Source organism: Montipora foliosa, chromosome 13 (genome assembly GCF_036669935.1).
Source record: "Montipora foliosa isolate CH-2021 chromosome 13, ASM3666993v2, whole genome shotgun sequence".
Lineage (NCBI taxonomy): Eukaryota > Metazoa > Cnidaria > Anthozoa > Scleractinia > Acroporidae > Montipora > Montipora foliosa.
The window spans coordinates 36,814,208-36,837,464 of record NC_090881.1 but is presented as its reverse complement, the minus strand read 5'-3'; the positions used below and the strand labels follow the sequence as shown (position 1 = coordinate 36,837,464).

The 23,257-nt window shown below is 38.6% G+C and overlaps 2 protein-coding genes across 2 annotated transcripts; both read right to left on the bottom strand.

Annotated features, from left to right (window-relative positions):
- Positions 1-495: 495 nt before the first annotated feature.
- LOC137983125 (proto-oncogene tyrosine-protein kinase receptor Ret-like) lies at positions 496-17,625 on the bottom strand. The gene is made up of 13 exons (XM_068830308.1): positions 17,559-17,625; positions 17,106-17,146; positions 16,388-16,484; positions 15,917-16,016; positions 14,598-14,793; positions 11,593-11,700; positions 8,631-8,821; positions 6,890-7,012; positions 6,169-6,239; positions 5,608-5,648; positions 4,306-4,402; positions 2,449-2,548; positions 496-1,243 (listed from the first exon to the last, which is right to left on the bottom strand). The coding sequence occupies exons 3-13, from the start codon at positions 16,438-16,440 to the stop codon at positions 1,181-1,183; spliced, it is 1,143 nt and encodes a 380-aa protein (XP_068686409.1). The 5' UTR covers positions 16,441-16,484; positions 17,106-17,146; positions 17,559-17,625; the 3' UTR covers positions 496-1,180.
- A 447-nt stretch (positions 17,626-18,072) lies between these two features.
- Positions 18,073-22,319, bottom strand: LOC137981942 (tyrosine-protein kinase SRK3-like). Its single transcript, XM_068828970.1, has 4 exons — positions 22,216-22,319; positions 19,605-19,795; positions 18,504-18,632; positions 18,073-18,132 (listed from the first exon to the last, which is right to left on the bottom strand). Exons 1-4 carry the CDS (start codon positions 22,271-22,273, stop codon positions 18,073-18,075), a joined length of 438 nt encoding a protein of 145 aa, XP_068685071.1. The 5' UTR covers positions 22,274-22,319.
- Between the last annotated feature and the right edge of the window lie 938 nt (positions 22,320-23,257).

The window sequence follows — 23,257 nt, the reverse complement described above, 5'->3', positions numbered from 1 at the left end:
GTTAGGTTGAAGAGCAAGGGGACACTTCGTGACGCTTATTGAAATCGTTGAGCATCTAATCACGTGCGTTTCTGGGCATAAATCACGTGTTCTAAAAACGCATGCGTTAAAAATGCGAAAGATTCTAAATGCAAGTTTGCTTACCAAAGAAAATGAACAAAACGAGACTTTTAACCTGTCCCGCGCATGCGTCTTTCAAAATTCGCAAGAGGATATTCTCGACCCCAGTGCTTACGCTGCTGACTCCGCGGTCATGCGCACAAGAGCTCTGGGATCGCGATTGATATTGCAACGTCAGTAAAGCGAAAAGCTAAAATAATTAAAACAAGACACGAATAAATTTATATGATTTACTTTAATTAATATGATGTGCATTCAGTTTAGTGACATCGTTCTTCAATCGGTGTCAATACTTTGTATAATAAACTAAGAGTTTTCAACTCTATATACTATTTAAATTTGAAACTTTATAAAATTCTATCTACTAGGTACAATTGCAACTTGGCAGAAAAGCAGACTATCTCTTGAGAGTCTTTGAACAATATATAATAACAATGACTACAGTATAATAATAAAAAAGGTACGAAAAGGAAAAATATTGAGAAACGAACAAAATGTGACATGAAGAGAGTTACACACACCTGAAAACTGGCCATGTGCTTTAAATTGGAACAAAAAACAAACAAACAAAAAAAAAACAAACAAAAAAATAATAATTGGGAAGGAACAGAGTTCATTTTACGGAAAATTGGTTTGGGAAATGGCCGCCATTTTTTTGCCTTGGGATACCAAAATGGTCGCTTTGACGTCCTGCGCTTACACTGTATTTAACAATTATTCGCCAAAGGCGAGGTGAATAATTGTTTTAGAATAATTACATTGGTGGTTATTTGAAAAGTGTGCATTTTCTTTAAAACAAATACTGTCTTCGTTTGTCACCTCGACAAAACGGCTCGCGGCCATTTTGAAAAACTGCGTAGGTGATTATCACGTAATAATCACCTCAAGGGTAACAAATCAGCGCAGAGGATTGTCAATAATCACACATGTGATTATACTAAAGTTCTTTACTATATGGCTCGCTATCTGTAGTCCCTTTGCGTGATCACTTATTCGAGATTCCGATTTGAGCTTACGAACAATCTGCAGGGTGAAATCCTCAACGCAAAGTTGTACTAATTCAATCAAGGTCCTCTACATTGCCATACAGATTGTCATCGTATACGTTCATGTAGATGATTTCCTGAAAGCAAAGATAAGAATAACTATCTTTAGATAAAGTTTCACAGCAAAATCTAACAACTGGGTTCGATTCCCAGATCCGGAGACATATGTGGGTTGAGTTTGTTTGTTCTCTACTCTGCTCCGAGAGGTTTCTCTCCGGGTACTCCGGTTTTCAACTCTTCTCAAAAACCAATATGATTTGTTAGGTATTAGTTTGATTTGATTCAATTTGTACACAACTCCACAAGCTATCCAGCTTTCAAGTGAAGCTATGATCCTCGCAGTTATGAACGAATTTTTTGCAATTGCGTAGAGAAGCCTGAAAAATTCAGGACTTCAACAGGGTTTGCATTTTTCAGGCTTCTCTACGTAATTGCAAAAAAATGCGAGGACCATAGCTTTACTTGATTTAATATCCGCACTTCATATATGATCCATTTCATACATCATTTCATCTTTTATTCAGCTTTATACATTATCGTTTAAAAAAAAACCATTATTATTACTATTATTATTATTAATATTATTATTATTATTATTATTATTATTATTATTATTACTAGTATTATAACTGATAAATTAAGTTCTAAACTGTTATGTCACAAGTGGCTTTACACCAAACATTGGTCTAGTAACCTCGATAGAAACTCACGAGCATCAATATTTATAATTTACCAAATGGATTTAAGCAGGACGTTTTATCCAATTTAAATTAACAATGACAATCTTTTGAAACCATCTAGTCCAAATAAATGAAAAAAAAAAGTCAACTTTTAGAGCGGTAAAAATACTTAAAAATAATTTTTGTGTTTATTTTCATTGGTGACAAAATAATCTATCTCTTCACAGTTTCTCGTGGCATTACACGACACTCAGGCTGTTCCAGTCCTCTGTAACCATGAATTCTAACTATCTGAAGATGATAGTAGGCAATGTTCCTCTCTTCACGTGACCTCTTCCCGACACGTAAATTATGTTAGTGTTACTAATAATTCTATTTCTAACAAGACCTTTTTAAAATCTTTAGAGGATGGCGAACTACCCCTTTAGCACCGGGGGATAGTCTGGATACAGCCGTGAAGCCACAAAGAAAATAAATAAATAAAACAAATAACAATAATAATGAAATAATAATACCGAAAGCCTTCATAAAATTATCTACCATAGTGATGTGATTTCCTTAAGGAGGTTGCTTTATTAAAAATGAAATTAAACGATTCTGACCTTATGACATCGCTGCAATCTCCTGATTGTAGAGCTGATGGCTTCGAAGGTTGGTCGATCATTTGGATCGTTTTGCCAACACTCGCACATGAGGGCATAGCTGAGGGAAGATCAAACCAGAAAATCCAGTTTTGCAATTAATTTGAGACAACAGTATCACTGTGTTCGTCTCATACCGAGTTAAAGAACGTCACAATTCGTTAATAGCTAACTGTGCATGTTGACTGCTTCGAGTGGAGTAAACTCGACGCTTTTATGCTTAACGTCGTCTGATTGCCATCTTACTACGATTCTCAATTAAGTAGGACACTAGGGAAGTTTGGTGTGAAAGTTTCAGCGTTAAATGTACCATGTTGTCAAGGGCAACTTGCTTCATTTCCAAGAGTAACTTTTAGGGCTTTGACGTCATCAGCAATGAGGCCCTCCAAAATCTAGTATTGGAAATGGTTAAATTCAAACTGGTTATCGTTACCAGTTAAATGATGTCAAACCCCGAAAAGTTATCCTTGGAAACGAAGCAAGTTGCCTGGAAAACATGGAACTTTAACGCCAAAACTTTGTCACCAAAGTTCCCTAGTGTCATACTCAACTGAAAATCGTATTATGAAATATGTCCAGGATTGACCCTGCTAAGACGGAAGCGGATTTCAATGAGCGTCACAAAGTGTCCTCTTCATCTTGCCCCCAACTTCAACATCGTTCTTGTCTTGGAATACAGACAATTAAAGTCACAAATTTTGCCCCATATACTACTCCTCAAGTAATATAAGAATAAAAAACAGCATTTACCCTAAGCTAAAAATAATGCTAACCTTTACCATTTCCTTATTGTTGAAAATAGGTAGCAAAGGCTTAGACTTAAAGGGACACTTCGTGTTGGATATCACAATTGGCTGTGCATCTAATTAGAGTCATTTCTGGACGTAAGAGCGTTCTACGGGGACTACAATTGTAGATTCCAAAAATAACGGGACCTACGGCTTAAGGTCCAGATTAAAGATTGTCAAAAAGAGCCATCAGTTGAAGAGACTTAACTACACGAACAGGAAGCCGTTGACACGCCGTTTAATTTAACTTTAAACACCATCGCGAGAAAAGTTGCACGAAACATTGCCCAATGCAAAACTGCTTTCAAAGGGCAAAAAGCTCGCAAACTCTTGTCCTGTTGCGCAGAGTAACAGCCAGTGTGCAACTTTTTTTGCGATGTTGCTTGGCAACTGAGGGCGCATTTTTCAATGGCTCCGTTGTTCGGGCTCTGGGAACGAGAAAAAAGCAAAGAGGGAGGCAAAGTATTTTGCCTTTAAAGCCCCGGCTAAACGTTCAAATATTGTTATAAAACATTTCTTGGATCAACAATGTTAGAACGTGTAGCATACATGTTTGATGACGTTTTTTCAAAATTATTGTTGAAAGAATGTTTTGATTTCACTCAAACATTTCCTCCAACATACAAGTAATGCTCAAGCGTGTAGCGGCCCTTTCAACAATGTTGTATTGCAAAGACCAATCACAGTTAAGGGCCCAGTCTCCAAAATACAAACAAAACAAACGCCATCATTAGGTTGCGTGACTAAAGCGACGTGTTTCCAACAATTTTATGTGTGTATCCAACATTGTTAGAAGCGTTCTTATAACAATGTTGATACGTGTTTTTCTAACAATGTTACAACGTGTAGGCAGGACTTAACAAGCGTAGATTCCGTTGCGTGAAAATTTGTACGAAAAATTGCAAAGCGTAACTGTGCGCCTTACTGGCCAAAGGATGGCAAAGATAACTATGCATCATCAAAAAGAGCAACACCAATCTCTTTTTGAACAAACACAAAAGCAAACGATCGAGATCAAACAGTCACTTACATTTCATCATCCAAGTGTACCGGTTGAGGCATTCGGTAATTTTCCCTCAACATATGGGGAATCCGACGACCTTGAATATCTGAATAAGGTTTACCACCTTAAAAGTAATGTGAAAACATCCATTGGCACTTTTTTTTTCACATTTTGTGGTTAACAGACTTTACCATTTTTACAAACGACTTGAAAACAAAACCTTCGTACGACGTTCAGACTCTAGGAATTGTTAAAATACTGGCTGCGCTTTCCTCCTAAATCCTGCCTGCCTGCTTGCCTATCTGCCCTCCCAATATTCAATTCCAGAATGGTCTGCACACATCTACAATGTTTCTCCAAGCTGCTATGCCATGACAGAGTTGACACGGCACCTCTGCTGAGAGGTGACTGTTACCTCATAAATCCTACACATTTCATATTTGAGGGATTTGAAGTGGCACGAGTAGGGTAAATACTCGCTCATATTTTATGTATCTAGGAAATCGTATGAACGCGAGTGCATTTTGGGATTTATGGGAATGAGTGATGTTTTGAATGATCTCAATCGAGTGAGATTTGAGAACTTTCAAAGCATCACGAGTGACCATAAATGCTATTTTTTATTCATTTAATATTCAACAAAATTACTTCATCTCTGTGTTTCCATAGCCACTTCAGTATTGCGCTATATAACCTCTATTGCAACCTATTCATGCATTCGTCATTGACCAATCAGAAACGGGATACTATGTTGAGTACATAATAAGGATAGATACAACATAAACACTTTGCAAGGGGCTTTGCCAGAATTGTCTGGGTCTAAAACTGTACCTTTTGCACTTTTGACCACCAAAATGGAGTTTAAAGTTGTTCCTTCTCAAAGGAGAATAGCGACCCTCGGATTGGAGTAGGAGAACGACTACGAGGTCTTTATACTGAGCACGCGGAGTACGTTTAAAGACCGAAATTTTTTGAATTGCGCGTGCTCAGAACTGAGATCTTGTACTCCAATCTAAAGGTCGCTAATGACATGCAAGACAAAACAGGGTACCACATCTTTACTATGGCTGTATTGAACTGTGTGTCGCTAAACGCCCAATGATATACATCATAAAGAGTAAGAAACTTTGCAAAGACAACTTCGCAGTAATGAAGTGCGACGGCTCTAGCTTTATCAATTCCTTCGGATATAACTAAACCAAGGCAAAAAGCCTAAAGGAAGTGTAACTACTTACAGATGCTTTTAAATTGAAACAAATGCGAAATCCAAGAATTAATATAATGGTAAGACAAAGACAGAACAAAGAAGTTACCATAACATCAACCTACCAATAGTGAAAATTTCGTAAAGGACAATACCATAGCTCCAACTGAAAATAGAGTCAAAACAGAATACAAGAATTATTCTAATCATGATTACTCTGATTTCATCGAGTCTTTTCACGGGAACACACGAGCTGAACAAATTGATCTGCTCCAAACTGAGACGCTTCACAGCTCAATTGGTGGAGCATTGCCACCGGCATCGCAGAGGTCAGGTGTCTTTAAGAGACAATTGCTTAAATTATCCATTGGATAAGAGCAAGGATCAATTCTCCATTCAGGTTTAAAAAAATGCTTGTCACAGCAATGGAATAGCTAATTTAGGGGGGTGGGGGCTTCTGACGAGGTGAGCGACCATAAGAAGATCTCAATCACTAAGATGGAGAGAATTGTTTTTGGCTGACGAAATTAGTTAACGTAACAATGGATTGAGATGGATGTGCACAGCTCACTTGACAACCTCGTAACCTTGTTCTGGTAACGAGGTTAACCTGTTGTCGCATATTCGTTCTGGGGTCGATGTCCTCCATTTGCCATGAGAACGAGTTTGATGTCTGGCATACTCACACATCACTTTGTGTTGTGCATATCCCATAAAGTAACGACTCTATTGCAGTCCACTTTACTGGTAACCGACCCTGCAAATGAAATTTCACTTGTTACAAATTGATGCGATAAATCATTGGCAAAGCTCTTTCAGAAGTCAGCTGGAAGATATTCTCTCTCTCGCATCACATTAACGCAAGCATTGTAGATCTGACCATTAAATTTATTTCAGCTCTGATTAAAGTTAAAGTTGACTTTTACTGCTGAAGTTTCAAAATTAATTGGGAAAAGTGTCTTCCAACCTCGTTCGATCAACCGTACTCGGGAATAGGAATACATGGAATAGAAGTTAGAAATCCTTCGTTTTTACGGAGATTCACACTAAAATTGTCAACCACCTGCTAAAATTTTCTTTCAAATTCAACTTTATTATCCTTGTTGCCTCACAACACCAAACATACCGATTAAATAATCACTCCACGTATTCTTATTCTGGAATAGGGTCAATCGAGCGCTCCTTAATGGAATAATTTTCAGCCTCAAAGACATCATTACGACCTCATACAATTTTCTGTCATACGACAGAAAATAAGACTGCGAAAATGGCCAAAAAATCTATTTGTACTTAGACAAATTTTAGATGACCGAATGATTAAAAAAATTGACGTTTTTGTAACTACAAAGCTTAAAGTGTACACTTCCCCTGCGAACAATCTGTGGTGACCAGAAACCTTACACATACCCTCGATCGTTTAAAATAGATATCATTTTGCTGCACGTCTCTTGCCATTCCAAAATCGGTGATTTTACATGTTTCTTCTTCTCCTACAAGCACATTCCTGGCTGCCAAATCTCGGTGAATTATCTACAGAGACAACAATTTGAAGTAATGATGCGTCAAAGATCCAATTTTGATATCCAACACAAAGTGCCCCTTGAAGTCTTAGCATTTGCTACATATCTCCAACAATAATGTTAGTGTCAGTCTTATTTTTAAATTGGGTTAAGTTGGGTGGCTCTTAACTACAGAAAGACAATGGTTGCTAAGAAAGATTTTTAGTCAAGGGTCCTACAAAAAGGTTTGCACTGAATGGTTCTTTGAAGTCACTTTTCCAATGGAAGTCTGACATCACTTCAATCAGAACGCGCATACGCAACTAGTCCCAGTCCTCTGTCGTGCGTTTCAGAGAAAAACATGCAAAAACTCACAGGAAACGAAACGACGAGGCGGTTTTTTCATCGGATGGAAACCATCCCATGATTTTTTTCGTAAACAGTAGCATGGAATTTCTATTTGCAGAAAAAATGGAAGTGATATTTTGAAAAGTGTAACAAAGGAGGGCCTTATGACGTCATAATTTTTTTGAAAAATAACCTTTTTAAAATCCATGGCACAGATTTTGTGTTAGAATGTTCTCGTACTGGGCATTTCTGTTTTGGTCGCGCGATTTACCAAATATGGTTGTGAGTCGAACCAGAAAAAGAAATGTTAAATAGAAAACACTTGGCAAAAAAGGATAACTGTAGAGTTAAAGGGACTCGAGAAATGACAATTTGGAGGAGTCCATAGCAACGGTTTTGGTAGTTAAGTGCCACCCCTCTTAAGAAGCAGAGTTAAGTGGACACTTTAATTTGTGAGGTCCATTGTCTGAATTCTCATCAACGATTATTTTTTTTTTTTTAATGTAGACGCACAAACTGATCGTACTGTCAAGGAACTGTAGCTCCTGAAATGATGGGGCGTTCCCTAATCTGTACTCGGTCGTTTTCATGTCTAGAATTCTTTGATCCGTATTGTTCTCTACGGTAAAACGTGTGGAAAAAAGGAAAATTGTTCTTTCAATTCCATCGCCATTCAACTTTGCCATTGTGTATTCATGTCTTGAAATGTCTTCAACAGAAAATGGCAAAATGTAAATAATCATAGTGTACGTTTGCTTTAATTCCTTGTTTGCATCCACGTGCTGAGATGGTCATGTCAAGGTACAAATAAATTACCAAGTTCTGCACGATGAGTCCTTCGAATGTTTTGTTTTGTACACCAAAATGGCTCATGTGACGAAACGATCAAAGCCAATCGTCAAGAGCGAATTAGTTAATAAATAATATAAAATACATTGAGGTCTCCTACACACTATCTACGTTTTCTGTTTTGTTAAAACGTATGAAACAGTTTTACATTGACAGCGACCTCGACCATCCAACCTAGAAACTGTGAAACGAAGAGGTAATTTCACTAGAAATTGCACATAGATTTGTTGTCTGAAAAGTTTCTTTAATACTCGGGAACTTTAGTAAAAGTTTTCCGTTCTGAGCACGCACACTTCGAAAAATGCTCAGTACGGGAACTTGTTCTGGAAGTCTACCTCGCCGGCCGATCTAAAAGTTCCTATTTATCAATTAAGTACTACGACTCTAATTATGCCATTGTAATGAGCAATCCCGCGTTTCGAAACAGAATATTCAACAGAATTTCTAGATACCTTCCTCGCTTCCAAATATGCCATACCATCAGCAATTTCCCCGGCAAATTTCAAAAGCTGCTCTGATGTAAGAGAACTGGTCGGTTTAATGTCAGGGTCGTTGAAATATTGGTCATCAAGACCTCGACTCCTCTTCAGAAATCCGAGCAAATCACCGTATGGAATATACTCGAACATTACCATGATTGGATCTGCAGAGTTTTAAAATAATTAAGATAAGTAAAAAGCCTTAGTAATGACATCTAGAACGTTTGAAACAGTTGTCGTTCAAGACCAAGTGTCTGTGGTGGGTCACAGGTAGTATTCAATATCTTTCCCAGAATCTGCTTTTCTTTCGGTCAGCACCAAGAACACGGACTCTGGCCACTTACTTCCAAATGCACAGTCGTGGTAAAGGTCCAAATTAGTAAGCGTTGACAACCACTGTTGCTTCAAATTTCTGAACATGGGTAGTCGAGGCGGAAGTCCGTGATTTGCGAACTTCCTTCCTTGGAAGTGGCCAAAGTCCGTGTTATTGGTGCTAAACAAAAGAAAAGCGGACTTTGGGGAGGAGACTGATGTTGTGCTCGGCATAGGTGTTTAAACAAAGGACGCAGAGACCAAATTAACGTAGCAGGGCTATTTGGCCAAGAGGAACACGTTTTGGGGGGGGAAATTTCACGCTAGTTATCAAACATAACTATATACTTATATGAAATGTTCGTAACTAGCTAGATGAAAGCACGATTTTGAAATCCACAACTAAGTGTCCTGCTAACTCTAAGCATTTTGCTACCTATTTCCAACAAGAAGTAAAGCCGCTTGTCGAATACACAATTTTTTTTTCTTGTGGGTAGAGTTTTAAGAAATTTACAATTTCTATATTAATAAGTATCAGGGATACAGTTTATTTTAAGGATATGATAAATGGAGCTGTTAATCTTTTCCAGAGAACCAGAGTTTAGGGGATATTCTTTGACGTTAACTGTCTGTATTCCGAGAAGGGAGCGATGTTCAAGTTGGGAAAAAGAGTGAGACTTCGTGATGGTTGTAAAAAATAGCGTACATGAGAAACCCATCACTAGGAGCGTACAACTTCAATGCATTTGTAGAACGGCGTTTTTACATACCAAGTTATTTTTAGATTGATTTTCCCTCGAAACCAGACCTTTCCAGCTAATCACAAGTCTTTCATGAGAAATTATCACCCATGGGATTTAAGAGTGGTCACTCGTGCAAGCTAAATCTTATTTAAGATCTCGTCGAAAAATAGCTTGATCTGTGAAAATGCCGTTACATAGACCTAGTATTGACCTAGTATTGGGCTAGTATTGGCCTAGTATTAGTATTGGAATTGCACGGTCCTCGTTACGGGATCCTGCGTGCATCTAATTAGGTGCATATCTGTTATCATCATCCGGAGTCCTACAAAAGCAACCAAATAAAAAATGCGTAGGACCTTAAACCTACCAGCCCCTTCCCGTTTACGTTATTTACGATTTCTAACAGGAAGTCATGACACTCAACTGTGCAGGCATTTATCCGTACGGCAATAAGGATAAGATAAGGTAGAAAGACGATACACCAAGGAGAAACAACGGAAGAAAGGGCCGCTGGGGTTGGTCGCAGCCCTCCGGGGGATCGTGGCAGGAAGAAGGCAAGATTACGACAAAAGGAAGTGATTTATCAACTCCGTGGGGGACAGAAAGATGATGATGACCATAAAGTGGGTGACGACGATGTGGATGATGGAAAAAGCTGATTGAATTTCTAGTTTACTAACATATAGGCACATTCCTTTGGAATGGCTGTATAAACAATTCATTTCTAGTTCCAGAATTGCTCTAAGCAACAAAAGAGGCTCGAAAAAACTATTTTGAATCGTTTTGGTCATCTGTAAGGGGCAATTATCCTCGCCCCCATGATGGTCACCGTCATCTTCTTCGCATTTGTTATCATTATCTTCGTCGTCAACCCGTCGGTGTAGGCATCTTTGTTACTCGTAGCAACAAGGAAACTTTTTAATTGTACTACTTTTCTAGAGATGATTTTCGTCATCATCGTTATTCGTCATTATAACCTTCTTTGTCATCATCATCGTCGTTTTCATCTTGGTCGTCGTCATTATCGTCATCGCCGTCGTCGTCTTCGTCGTCGTCACCATCATCATCAGGGACCTTAAGATCTAAGACGGCGTCGTCGACGAAAATGTCACCTCAAAATATCACTTTGCCTTATCATAAGTCTTTCGCGGTTATTCTATCTCGTTCACTTCTTACAGTTTGGGCGAAGTATCGTAAAAACAAATTGATACGTGCAGTTACAAAGTCAAAATAGAGAATGTAAGATTCTCTGTTGCATGCTCACGTTGTCGTCAAAACCTCAAATTTGGTAATTTCACGTCGTCCTCATGCAGAGTACCGCAAGAATCCGTGCTAAAATCCGTGCTGCACGTGCAGCACGATCATTTATGCTATTTTAACCAATGACATCATTGTTTTGTGCCGTTGTTGTTGCCGCCGCCGTCGTAAAATCTTAAGCTCCCTATTGTCGCTGTCGTCTTCGTCGTCGTAGTCGTGGTTGACGTCTTCGTCGTTATCATCATCGTTGTCGTCATAGTCGTCGTTGTCGTCGTCATCACATCACCCAAACAATTTTCGTCATCACTTATCATTAACATCATCATCATCATCATCATCATCATCACCATAATAGTCATTGACATCATCATCCTCTTCATCTAATTGAACTCTGATAATAATTCATTTGACTTCCTGGCCCGGGTTTCTCGAAGCATGGTTAGCGCTAACCACCGTTAAATACCATGGAAACCTATAGGTTTTGATACCTCTTTACCAACAGTTAGCGCCGCTAGCCAGACTGCGAGCAACCGGCCTCTGACCTGCTAATGTCCAAACATTCGTTGTCAAAGAAGGTGAGTTACCATGCCTAAATTCTAACTTCTTTCAACAACAAAGCTTACCTGACAGAGTCACAGCTCCCATCAATCGTATAATATTAGGATGTTGAAGCTGTTTCACAAGCTCATACTCCGCCAAGAGATCTTCTTTGTTGGACTCTGTTGCTTCGACTAACACAATAACAAAAGAGTCAGTCTTAGTTCACACCATATCATATCATACGGGCGAACTCGTAGAAATGAAAATCCAGGCCACAGATAACTTTATCCAACAGTTTTCATCTGTGTACAGATTTTGAGATTTGCTCACGCAAACCGTTTATTAATGATGGTAAAAGGACTAAGTGGAGTCAGGAATCATACCAGTGATTAACACAATGGGACGACCTGGTAGCGGGAGTCCGATTTGTTTAATCGCGAGTACGATTACAGACCAAATAGGATGACACGAAGTCTTGTTACCAATTAATCACAACCATTACAATTTCCGAGAAAACAAATGCATTCCTTTTTCACCGAATAATGTTACAAATTTTTCCATTTTACAAAATCCCCAGTCTGGTAGGGTAGGTGGTTGTTGCTATGGTTATTGCGATAAATTCTGTGATTGGTGGATTAAGCTGAGGGCACTTAATATGATTGGTGTCCGATTTTACCGTCCAATTACAACCGTCCACAATAATTACTGAAAAAACAAAGCAGTTAATGGACCAATCAAATTTGAGAAAATTGTAATGGTTATGAATAATTTGCACATATGTGGTACCCTCTGATACAGCAACAGTCAGATTCCCATTTATTGGCATAGTCGTCACAAACAGACCCAAACAATCAAAGCCTTATATTTACCAGAGGCTAAAACAAAAAAGAAGCGCATGAATTTCTAAGGCTTAACAAGAAGGCACTTTGTGACACTTTGTGATGTGTAGGGAAAGCGCCATGAATTTCATTATGCATGTGTATTGGACATTCAAGCCTATGTTACACTCGCAATTTTGTTGCGAAAAAAGCTCTCACATTTCGAAACAAAATTGATTGACATAAAAAGACAAGAATAAGCTAATAATAGGGAAAAAGTTTCTCACTGCCAAGGTTTTCATTTAAGGATGGCTTTAAAACGTTGACGGTGAGAAACTCCATCTCTATTATTAGCATATTGTTGTTGTTTTATGTCAATCAATTTCGGTAGTTCCCAGTCCGTACAGTATTTTTTTGAATTTAAATTTCGAAACAAGTTGCTTGATGGGTGGTGTTACACCAGGCAACGTTTCTTGCGACTTGACCAGTTTTCGATGATCACACGAGATTAAAGGAAAATAATAATAATGATAATAATAATGATAATGATAATGATAATGATAATAATACTGAAAGACAAGAAAAAGGTCAACAAATATCGTGATCTAGCCTTTGAAATCAAAACCCACTGGAAGCTGAAAAAGGTTACCATTACTCCAATAGGCCATTTCCGAGTTCATCATGTCTGCTTCCTCTTCAAGGAGAGTTTAGGTGCGAAGTTTTTGTTCATATGCAAAGTAGAACTAATTACCATCACAAATACTTCGCACTTAGACTCGCTTTGAAGAGAAGGCAGACATGAACTCGGAAATGGCCTATTGTTATAGGAGCATTGGGGACCTATACAGACAGACTGGAAAAATACCTAGAGGATATCTATGTTGGGCATGAGACCCACACAATGCAGAAGACCGTGCTGTTAGGCTCAGCCCGGATCCTGAGACACGTTTTGAATTGCCGAGGCTGCTTGTTGCAGCTTGCACCAGAACTTCCAGCATGATATTGCTGTGATCTTGGACACATAATAATAATAATAATAATAATAATAATAATAATAAGAAGAAGAAGAAGAAGAAGAAGAAGAAGAAGAAGAAGAAGAAGAAGAAGAAGAAGAAGAAGAAGAAGAAGAAGAAGAAGAAGAAGAAGAAGAAGAAGAAGAAGAAGAAGAAGAAGAAGAATGGAAAGAAAAGCCACTACATGGACAATTTGTAAGAGAGACTGAGGACCAGAGTAATGAGGAAACATGGAGCTGGCTGAAGCAAGGAAGTCTTAAGAGAAAGACAGAAGCACTAATAATTGCTGCCCAAGATCAAGCATTACGGACAAATTATATTAAAGCAACCATTCACAAATCCCAGATAGATGCTAAATGTGGAATGTGCAGAGACAAAAATGAAACTGTAAGTCACATCGTCAGCGGTTGTTCAAAATTGGCACAGAAAGAAGACAAGAAAAGACATGATAATGTGGCCAGGGCAATTCACTGGGATCTGTCGGGAAAATGCGGGTTCCACCGGAATGATACATGGTACAATCACATCCCTGAGAGCGTACAGGAAAATGAGAGCTACAAACTCCTTTGGGACTTCAGCATACGGACAGAACTTAACATCGAGGCTAGGAGGCCAGATCTAGTGCTTGTTGACAAAAGCAAGACGTGGCAATTCCAGAAGACAGTGGAGCAAATAAAAAGGAGGTCGAGAAGGTTGAAAAGTATCAAAATCTGGCCAGAGAATTGAGGAGGATGTGGGAAGTGAAAACCAAAGTCGTACCAATTGTATTGGGGGCTTTAGGAACAGTGCCGTTGCGACTGAAGGGCAACTTAAAGGGCATAGGAGTAGACACATCAATTACCTTAATCCAGAAGTCTGCATTGCTGGGATCAGCAAGGATACTAAGAAAAGTATTGGAAATGTAAAGGACAGGGAAAAGAAACATTTTGGTGTTCATTGGCAACTTGTTGTTGCCCGACACCACAAATTTATCAGCTGTTAAAAACTTAAGCTGAGCAGTATGACTATGAAATAATAATAATAATAATAATAATAATAATAATAATAATAATAATAATAATATACCAACAAGATTGTTGGGTGGAATGTCTGTGGCAGGGTATGTTACACTGGGCAATTTATCGTGCAACTTGTGCCGCAGCCAAATTTGCGATACAAGCAGCACGAAAAATTGCCTAGTGTAACATAGGCTTTATAAAAATGAGACCCCGCAAGAGGGCTATCTTTAACTCCATATATTTCCTCATTTTGTTTTACCTTTTGGAATTTTAATAGCCACAATTCCAAGGTCATCTACAAACGCCTTAGCGACAACGCCAAACGCCCCTTTGCCAATGTACTTCTGGATGTGCACTTTTTCGCGAGGGTATTCCCATTCAGGATTTTCTTCGTTTAAGGGCAACATATTGATGTACAAGTGTTGCACATTCTTATTTCGTCGTGGTTTATGTACCTGCAAAGATCGAAAACGGCGCGATAATACTTTTGAAATGACTTATCAACTTAACATTTTTTTAAAAATAACAGATATTCTATGGGAGTCTCCTGACTTTTTACGAGCAATCTTTGACTTTTTTGAGAAATCTTTGTTTTTAAAGAATTGGTATCTTGGTTTTCCTCTCTGCACAAAAACCAATATGATTTGAAAGTTAATTTGATTTCATTTGCTATTCAGCTTTAAACATTATCGTGTGAAAATAAAAATCTGTTATTGTTATTATTATTATTAGTATTGTTATTATTGTTATCATTATTATTATTATTATTATTATTATTATTATTATTATTATTATTACTGATAAACTAAATTCTAAATTGTTCTGTCCCAAGTGGCTTTAAGCCAAACCTTGGTCTAATAACTTCGATAGAAACTCAAGTGTATCAATATTTATAATTTATCAAATGGATTTAAGCAGGACGAGATATCCAGTTAAAATTTACAATGACAATCTTTAGAAACCATCTAGTCCAAATAAATGTAAAAAAGCCAACTCTTTCAAATTTCAATCTTAAGATGTTCGGGACAAAAACCACCGTTAGTACTTTAACATCTTTCTTGGTGACGAAATTAGAGCCGTGAAAAAACTTGTAAACAATTTTTATGTGTTTATTTTCAGTATTCGAATAAAATCGCTTGTTTTTATCATTAGATGTTTATTTTCAGTGGTGACAGAATTATCTATCTCTTCACAGTTTTTCGTGGTATTACGGCTGCTACAGTCCGCTGTAATGATGAATTCTACTCTTTAATTGAAAACCAACTATTTGAAGATGATAATCTGAAGTCAAAAGGCAATGTTCCCGACACATAAATTATGTTAGTGTTGCTAATAATACAATTTCGAATTCTGAAAAGAGCTTTTTGAAATCTTTAGAGGAAGGTTAACAACCCCTTTAGGACCGGGGAAGGTCTGGATACGGCCGTAAAGCCACAAAAAAAATAATAATAAAATAAATAAATAAATAAATAAATAAAAGGGAAATAATCCCGAAAGCCTTTACAGAATTATTTAACACAGTGATGCGATTTTCTTAAGGAGGTTGCTTTATTAAAAATGGAATTAAATGATTCTGACCTTGTGACATCGCTGCAATCTCCTGATTGTAGAGCTGATGGCTTCGAATGTTGGTCGATCATTTGCATCGTTTTGCCAACACTCGCACATCAGGGCATAGCTGAAGAAAGATCAAACCAAAAAGTCCAGTTTTTCAAGTAATTCGAGACAAGAGTAGCACGGTTGCTGTCTCATACCAACTTTGCATGTCGCCTGACTGCTTTAAGAGGAGTAACCTCAACGCTTTTATGTCAAACTACGTCTGTCAAGCCTTATATAAGACCGCGTACAAGTAACTCTCTCTACTTTTCAACCAATTCTACCAATAAAAGGTAATGCCAACTATGACCATACATTTTTATTTCAGCTCGGAGTGTTCCGTATTTTTGTAGTTACTGATATCCCGGGCCCTATCCTTTACACAGCCACGATATACCACTATAGAGTTAGACGAACACGAACATGAACAATCGAGATAAAGCAGTCACTTACATTTCATCATCCAAGTGTACCGGTTGAGACATTCGGTAGTTGTCCTTTAACATATAAGGAATCCGATGATCTTGAATATTTGGATAAGGATTACCACCTTAAACAGGGTGTGAAAACATCCATTGTCAATTTTTTGTTATCTTTGGTGGGTCACAGATTTTAACATTCTTTTAAACGACTTGAAAAATCGGCCAATCCGGATCCAGGTCATGACGTCACAGCACGATGTCCAAACTTCGTGGTCAATTACAACAACAGCTGATTTAGAACACACCTTCTTAGTTGTTTCCACTGACCAACCATGATCCATTTGACCTTAATTTTAGCATTCGTATGCAATCACACTTTTAAAACCGAAATGATACGTGATTGTCCATTATTAGTAGTAATTGAATCTGTTCATATTTTCCACTTTGTTAAACTCGGTTGTAAGTTTAGCAGTGTACACGCCTACACGACTCCCTAGCGCGTGTTTTAGCCTTTCGGTTTTGTAATTTGAATCCCACGAGTATATATTTGATTGAACACCCTCTTTTTGTAATGTACGAGGGGCGGGTTTATTAGATTTATTTCAGCAATGGTTGTCGCTCTATTAATTGCCAGTCTTTCAAGAGGATTTGCTTCAAGTTCGTCGTTAAATTGAAAGAAATACGAAATCCAAGACTATAATGGTAAGATACAGGCAGAGAACAAAGAAGTTACAAATACATCAACCTACCAATGGTGAAAATTTCGTAGAGGACAATACCATAGCTCCATCTGAAAACAGAGTCAAAACAGAATTACCAATACATCAAGAGTTACTCGAATTATACGGTAAAAAAATCTTGTCTCAGTAATGGTATAGCTAATTAAGGAGGAGCTTCTCGCCGCGGCGAGGTAAATGACCATCAAGCCTCGGTTGTTAAAAAAGGTGGATAACGCTGTCCACCGGATAAACCGATCGAGTTATGCAGAACTGAGGTATGAAAAACTTGGGCCAAAAGACCATAATCGTTCTGATTTAGCGAGATAAAAACGGACCTTTAAGATAGAATATATTGTTTTTGGCTGACCAAACTGGTCAGGTAACGAGGTCGAACAGTTGTGGCATACTCGTTCTGGGGACCAGGTTTATCACTAGGTTTTCTCAATTCGTCTTGAGAAAGAGGTTGATGTCTGCCATACTCACACATCACTTTGTGTTGTGCATATCCCACAAAGTAACGACTCTATTGCAGTCCACTTTACTTGTAACCGACCCTGCAAATGAAGTTTTACTTGTTACTAATTTATCCGATAAATCAGTGACAAAGCTCTTTTAAAAGTCAGCTTGAAGATTTTCTCCCTCACATCACATTAACGCAAGCATTGTAGACCTGACCATGAAAAAATATTTAAGCTCTGATTAAAGTTAAAAGTTGACTTGTACTGCTGTTGGGTGTGTAAATTGTTAATTTCAGTTTACAGTGTCCCCAATACTAACAGTGCTCCAGCGCTAGAACGACAAGACACTTAAATGAAGTTCCTTTCCTTTCCGTATTCGGATACAGGAATACGTGGAATAGAAATTAGAAATCCTTCATTTTTACGGAGATTCACGTTAAAATTGTCAAACATCTGCTGAAATTCTCTTGGAAACTTTATTATCCTTGTTGCTTCACAACATCAATCGTACCCTTTAAAAATCCTCACTCTACGTATTCTTATTCCGGAATAGGGTCAGGCGAACGCACCCTTAATGGAATATTTTTCAGCCTCAAAGACTGAAAAGACAAAATAAGACTGCGAAAATAGCCAACAAACTATTTTTGATCAGTTAATTTTTAGATGAGCCCAGGATAACAAAAATGTGACGTTTTCGTAACAGCAGAGCTTGAATTTTAAAATATAAAAAAAATGTCTGTTCTCAGAGCGCAATTAAAAGAATTAAAAGTGGGATATTTCGTTCGGATCCACCGAACTTCGTCAGCCACAATGCAGATTTGAATGTTAACAAGGGATATATAATGATCCCGAGGGAGCTAACATGGTGTCATGATTCCAGAGCAGGAAAACAGTATTTTCGATGATACAGATATTGAAGTGTTTACTTCCCTTGCGAGGAACTTCCGGTGACCAGAAACCTTCCACATACCTTCGACTTCGATCGTTTAAAATAGATATAATTTTGCTGCACGTCTCTTGCCATGCCAAAATCCGTGATTTTACATGTTTCTTCTTCTCCCACAAGCACATTCCTGGCTGCCAAGTCTCGGTGAATTATCTACAGAGTAAAAAATTTGAAGTGAAATATTTGTACAATTTTGATATTCAATCCCTTAAAGTTTACCCTTAACTCTTAGCATTTGATACATACTTCAAACGATAACGTTAGTGCTAGCGTTATTTTTAGGTGATGTAGCACCTCCAGTAACATATAATGTGATTGGCTAGCTACCCTAGCCAAAAGCAAACGACTACACAGTTGAAACAGTGACTTGAAAAACCAAACAATAGCAGGTTTTATGAGAACTTGCTAAAAAACTGTTATTTTTAGGTTTGGTTAAGGAGCAGAGCTTAGTGGTCACTTTTTTACGTCAATTGCTTGCATTCTCGGAAACGATTAATGTTAAATTTGGGGAGAAGAGGTAGGGGACACCTCGTGACGCAATCTGACGAAATCTGCTTGCATCTAATGACCTGCATGTCTGCCATTTTGTATTTATGTCTTGTAATGTTTTCCACAGAATATGGCAAAATGTCAATAATCATAGTCTACTTTCGCTTTAATTAAAGATTGTTTGCATCCGTGTGCAAGACAACCATTTCAAGGTAGAAATGAATTACCAAGGTCTGCACGATGAGTCCTTTGAGTGTTTTGTTTTGTACACCAAGAAGGCGGCCGTGACGACACGATTAAAGCGAAGAGAGTATAATAAATAGTAGTAGTATGATAAATAATATATAATACATTCAGGTCCCCCACACATTACTGCGTTTATGAAAATCTACTTTTTCTGTTTCGTTAAAACATATGAAATAGTTTAATTTTCATTCACAGCGACTTCGACTATCCACCCTAGAAACTGTGCAGCGAAGCTGTAGTTTTACGAGAAATTGTAAAGAGATTTGTTTCCTCATTAAAACTTTGAAAATTTACCTTAACAGTTATCAATTAAGTACTACGACTCCAATTTTGCCATTGTACTGAGCAATCCTGCGTTTTGAGACAATATTCAACAGAATTACTGAATACCTTATTCGCTTTCAAATATGCCATACCATCAGCAATTTCTCCAGCAAACTTCAAAAGCTGCTCTGATGTAAGAGAACTTTTCGGTTTAATGTCAGGGTCGTTGAAATATTGGTCATCAAGACCTCGACTCCTCTTCAGAAATCCGAGCAAATCACCGTATGGAATATACTCGAACATTACCATGATAGGATCTGCAGAATTTCAAAATATTAAGATGAGTAAAAACCCCAGTAATGATATCTAGAACTTTTGAAACAGTTGATGTTCAAGAACATGTGTCTGTGGTAGATACCAGGTAGTACTCAATGTCATCCTCAGAGTCCGCTTTTCTTTTGGTCAGCACCAAGAACATGGGGTGCTTTCCATTATGCCAAAGATTCCGGAAATCTCGGTCGGAAATCAAATGGAAAGGTCCGTTTCGGTTTCTTCCGACGGGAATATTAGGGATCACCACTGGAGGTGTCCACTTATTTCGGTTGGAATATTCCGACGAAATTCGCATTTGCATTTTTGACAAACCGGTTCTTTGCCCTAATTAGGGAATTCGGAAAAGGAATAAAAAGTGGCAAGAGCCATTCCTATTTGTTGGCCCGGTTTAATCGGAAAATGTCGTTCCATTTTCCTTCGGTATTCCGACTTATCTCTGACCGGTCGGTTTGGCATAATGGAAAGCACCCATGGATTCTGGCCACTTTCAACTTATGCACAGTCGTAGTGAAGGTCCATTTTTGTAACCGTTGACAACCACTGTTGTTAATAATTACTGAGTAGACAAGGCGGAAGTCTGTGATTTGCGGACGTTCTGCTTTGAAAATGGTTAGGGCCAGTGCTCTTTGTGCTGACCAAAAGAAAAGCGGACTCTGGGCACGAGCTTGAGGTAGTACTCGGCATAGGTGCTTAACCAAAGAGCGCGTGGACCAAATTAACACAGCAGGGCCATTTGGCCAAGAGGAACTCGTTTTGGGGGTTTTCGCGCTAGTTATCAAACATAACTATACACTTTTAGTATCACCCAACGAGTGGACTAATGTAAATCCTGCGCTTTAATGCGGGTCAATAGAGAAGTTAAGCATGACGTTTACGGCCAACGGCAAACGGGAAACGGCAGTTTCCTGCTTATCATAAAAGCATCAAAATTCTCTCATTTTAACGTGTCTCGTTCCTTTGAGAAGTTGCTTGATATCTGGAGCTAACAGGACTGAAATTAGCTAATATGAGGCAGGGTTCTTACATTTTTGGCAAAACCCTAATTTCACTCCGACGTTTCCCGTTTGGCGTAAACGTCATGCTTAAGCTCTCTAATAGTCCATTCGGCTTCGCCTCATGGGCTACTGACCCGTAGCCCTTGCGGGCAAAGGATCATGTTTGGTATCAAACACAAAGTGTCCCGTTAAATCTAAGCATTTGCTAACTATTTCCAACAATAAGGGAAGTCGTCCGTTCGTCGTTCACATCGATCGACGAGGTACGAATTTTGGACAGAGATCTGAACTGGTTGACGAGGGGAGTGCGGGAGACAGTTTTTATCAGATTTCACAAATGAATCCTACACGAGAGGGAGAGAGGTACAATCTCCTGGAGGTCTGAACGAGGCTGATTGGATCACGTGATTCTCATATGACACGTCACTTGAACAATTTTAGAATGATTCTTATTAGAGTAGTTTTAACAAATTTATAACTTTTACATTAGAGGTAAAGGTAAAGCCTCTTTATTTAACGTCGGTAGTTCCTTCAGTTACGAAACTGGTATCAGTGGGAGCCGACGGCGCGCCCTTTTTGAAAATATTACTATTTTGAATCGTTCGTTTTTCTCCTGGAAGAGGCAATTGTCATCGCCCCGATGATTGTCATCGTCATCTTGTTCGCATTTGTCATCATTATCGTCGTCGTCACCCCTCGGTGTAGGCAGCTTCGTTACTTGTAGCAACAAGGAAACTTGTAAATGGTACTACTTTTCTAGAGATCATTTTCATCATCATCGTTATCGTCATTATAACCTTCGTTGTCATCATCATTCTCTTCATCGGTTCGTCAGTATCATCATCGTTATCGTCGTCGTTGTTTTCGTTTTCGTCATCGTCATCGTCGTCGTCGTCGTGTTCTTAGTCGTCATCATCGTCGCTGTCGCCTTCGTCGTAGTCGCTGTCGCCTTCGTCTTCGTCATCGTCATCATTATCATCGTCGTCATCGTTGTGGTCTTCGTCGTCGTTCTCATCGTTATCTTCATCATCGTCGTTGTCGTCTTCTTCGTCGTCATCATCGTCGTTGTCGTCTTCGTAGGTCGTCGTCATTACACCGCCCAAACAAGTTTCGTCATCACTTATCATCATCATCATCATCATCATCATAGTCATTGACATCATCGTCCTCGTCATCTAATTAATTCATTTTACATTAGTTTAACATCCTGGCCCGGGTTGCTCGAAGCATGGTTAGCGCTAACTAGCGTTAAATACCATGGAACCCTATAGGTTTTGATACCTCTTCAACAACGGTTAGCGCTAAGCGGCCCCTGACCTGCTAATGTCCAAACATATTGTGTGTTGTGTCAAACAAGGTGAGTTGCTACGCCTAAAATCTAACTACTTTCAACAACGTACAAAGCTTACCTGACAGCGTCACAGCTCCCATCAGTCGTATAATATTGGGATGTTGAAGCCGCTTCATAAGTTTATACTCCGCCAAAAGAGCTTCCTTGTTGGACTGTATTGCTTTGGCTAACACAACAACGATAGGGCCAGGCTTAGTTCACACCATACGGGGAAAACTTGTAGAACTGAAAACCCAGGCCCCAGATAACTTTATCCGACAGTTTTAATCTGTGCACATATTTTAGTATTTGCTCACGTAACCGTTAATATGCACATATGTGGTACCCTCCGACCGATAAAGCGACAATCAGATTCACAATCCTCGATGTAGTCGTCACAAACAAAAATTAACCAGAGCCCTAACAAAAAGTAGAACATGAATTTCTTAGGCTCAATAAAAAGACACTTTGTGACATCATCATTATTCATGTGTATTGACAATTAAGCCTCTGTTATGCTCGGCAATGTTTCGCAATTTTCTTGCGAAAAAAAGTCCTCACATTTCGAAACAAGTTGCTTGATGGGTGTTACACTACATGTAGGCAACGTTTCTTGCAACTTGTCCGGTTTTCGATGATTACACGAGGTTAAAGGAACATAATAATAATAATAATAATAATAATAATAATAATAATAATAATAATAATATAAATATAATTAATAATAATAATACAACAAGTTTACCCAGGATGACTGGGTCAGTTTAGAGAAAAATGCTATCAATGCAGGTCCTGCATTTTCATTGGCTGGGGCCGCAAAACGTTGCGATACAAGTTGCAGGACAGATGTTACACTACACTCAAGGATCGAAAAACTTGTTGCAGCGTTGCGAGACGCGTTGCGCGCCCAAAGTACAATTGATTTCTACTTCTTGCAACGGTGGCGGCAGCAAGAATGTTGGGTGGAATGCTTGTGACAGGGTATGTTACACTGGGCAATTTGTGTTGCAACTTGTGCCGCAACAAAATTGAGAGACAAATTGCACGAAAAATTGCCTAGTGTAACATGCGTTTTATGAGTATGAAAGCCCTCAAAAGGGCTATCTCTCTCTCCTTTTTCC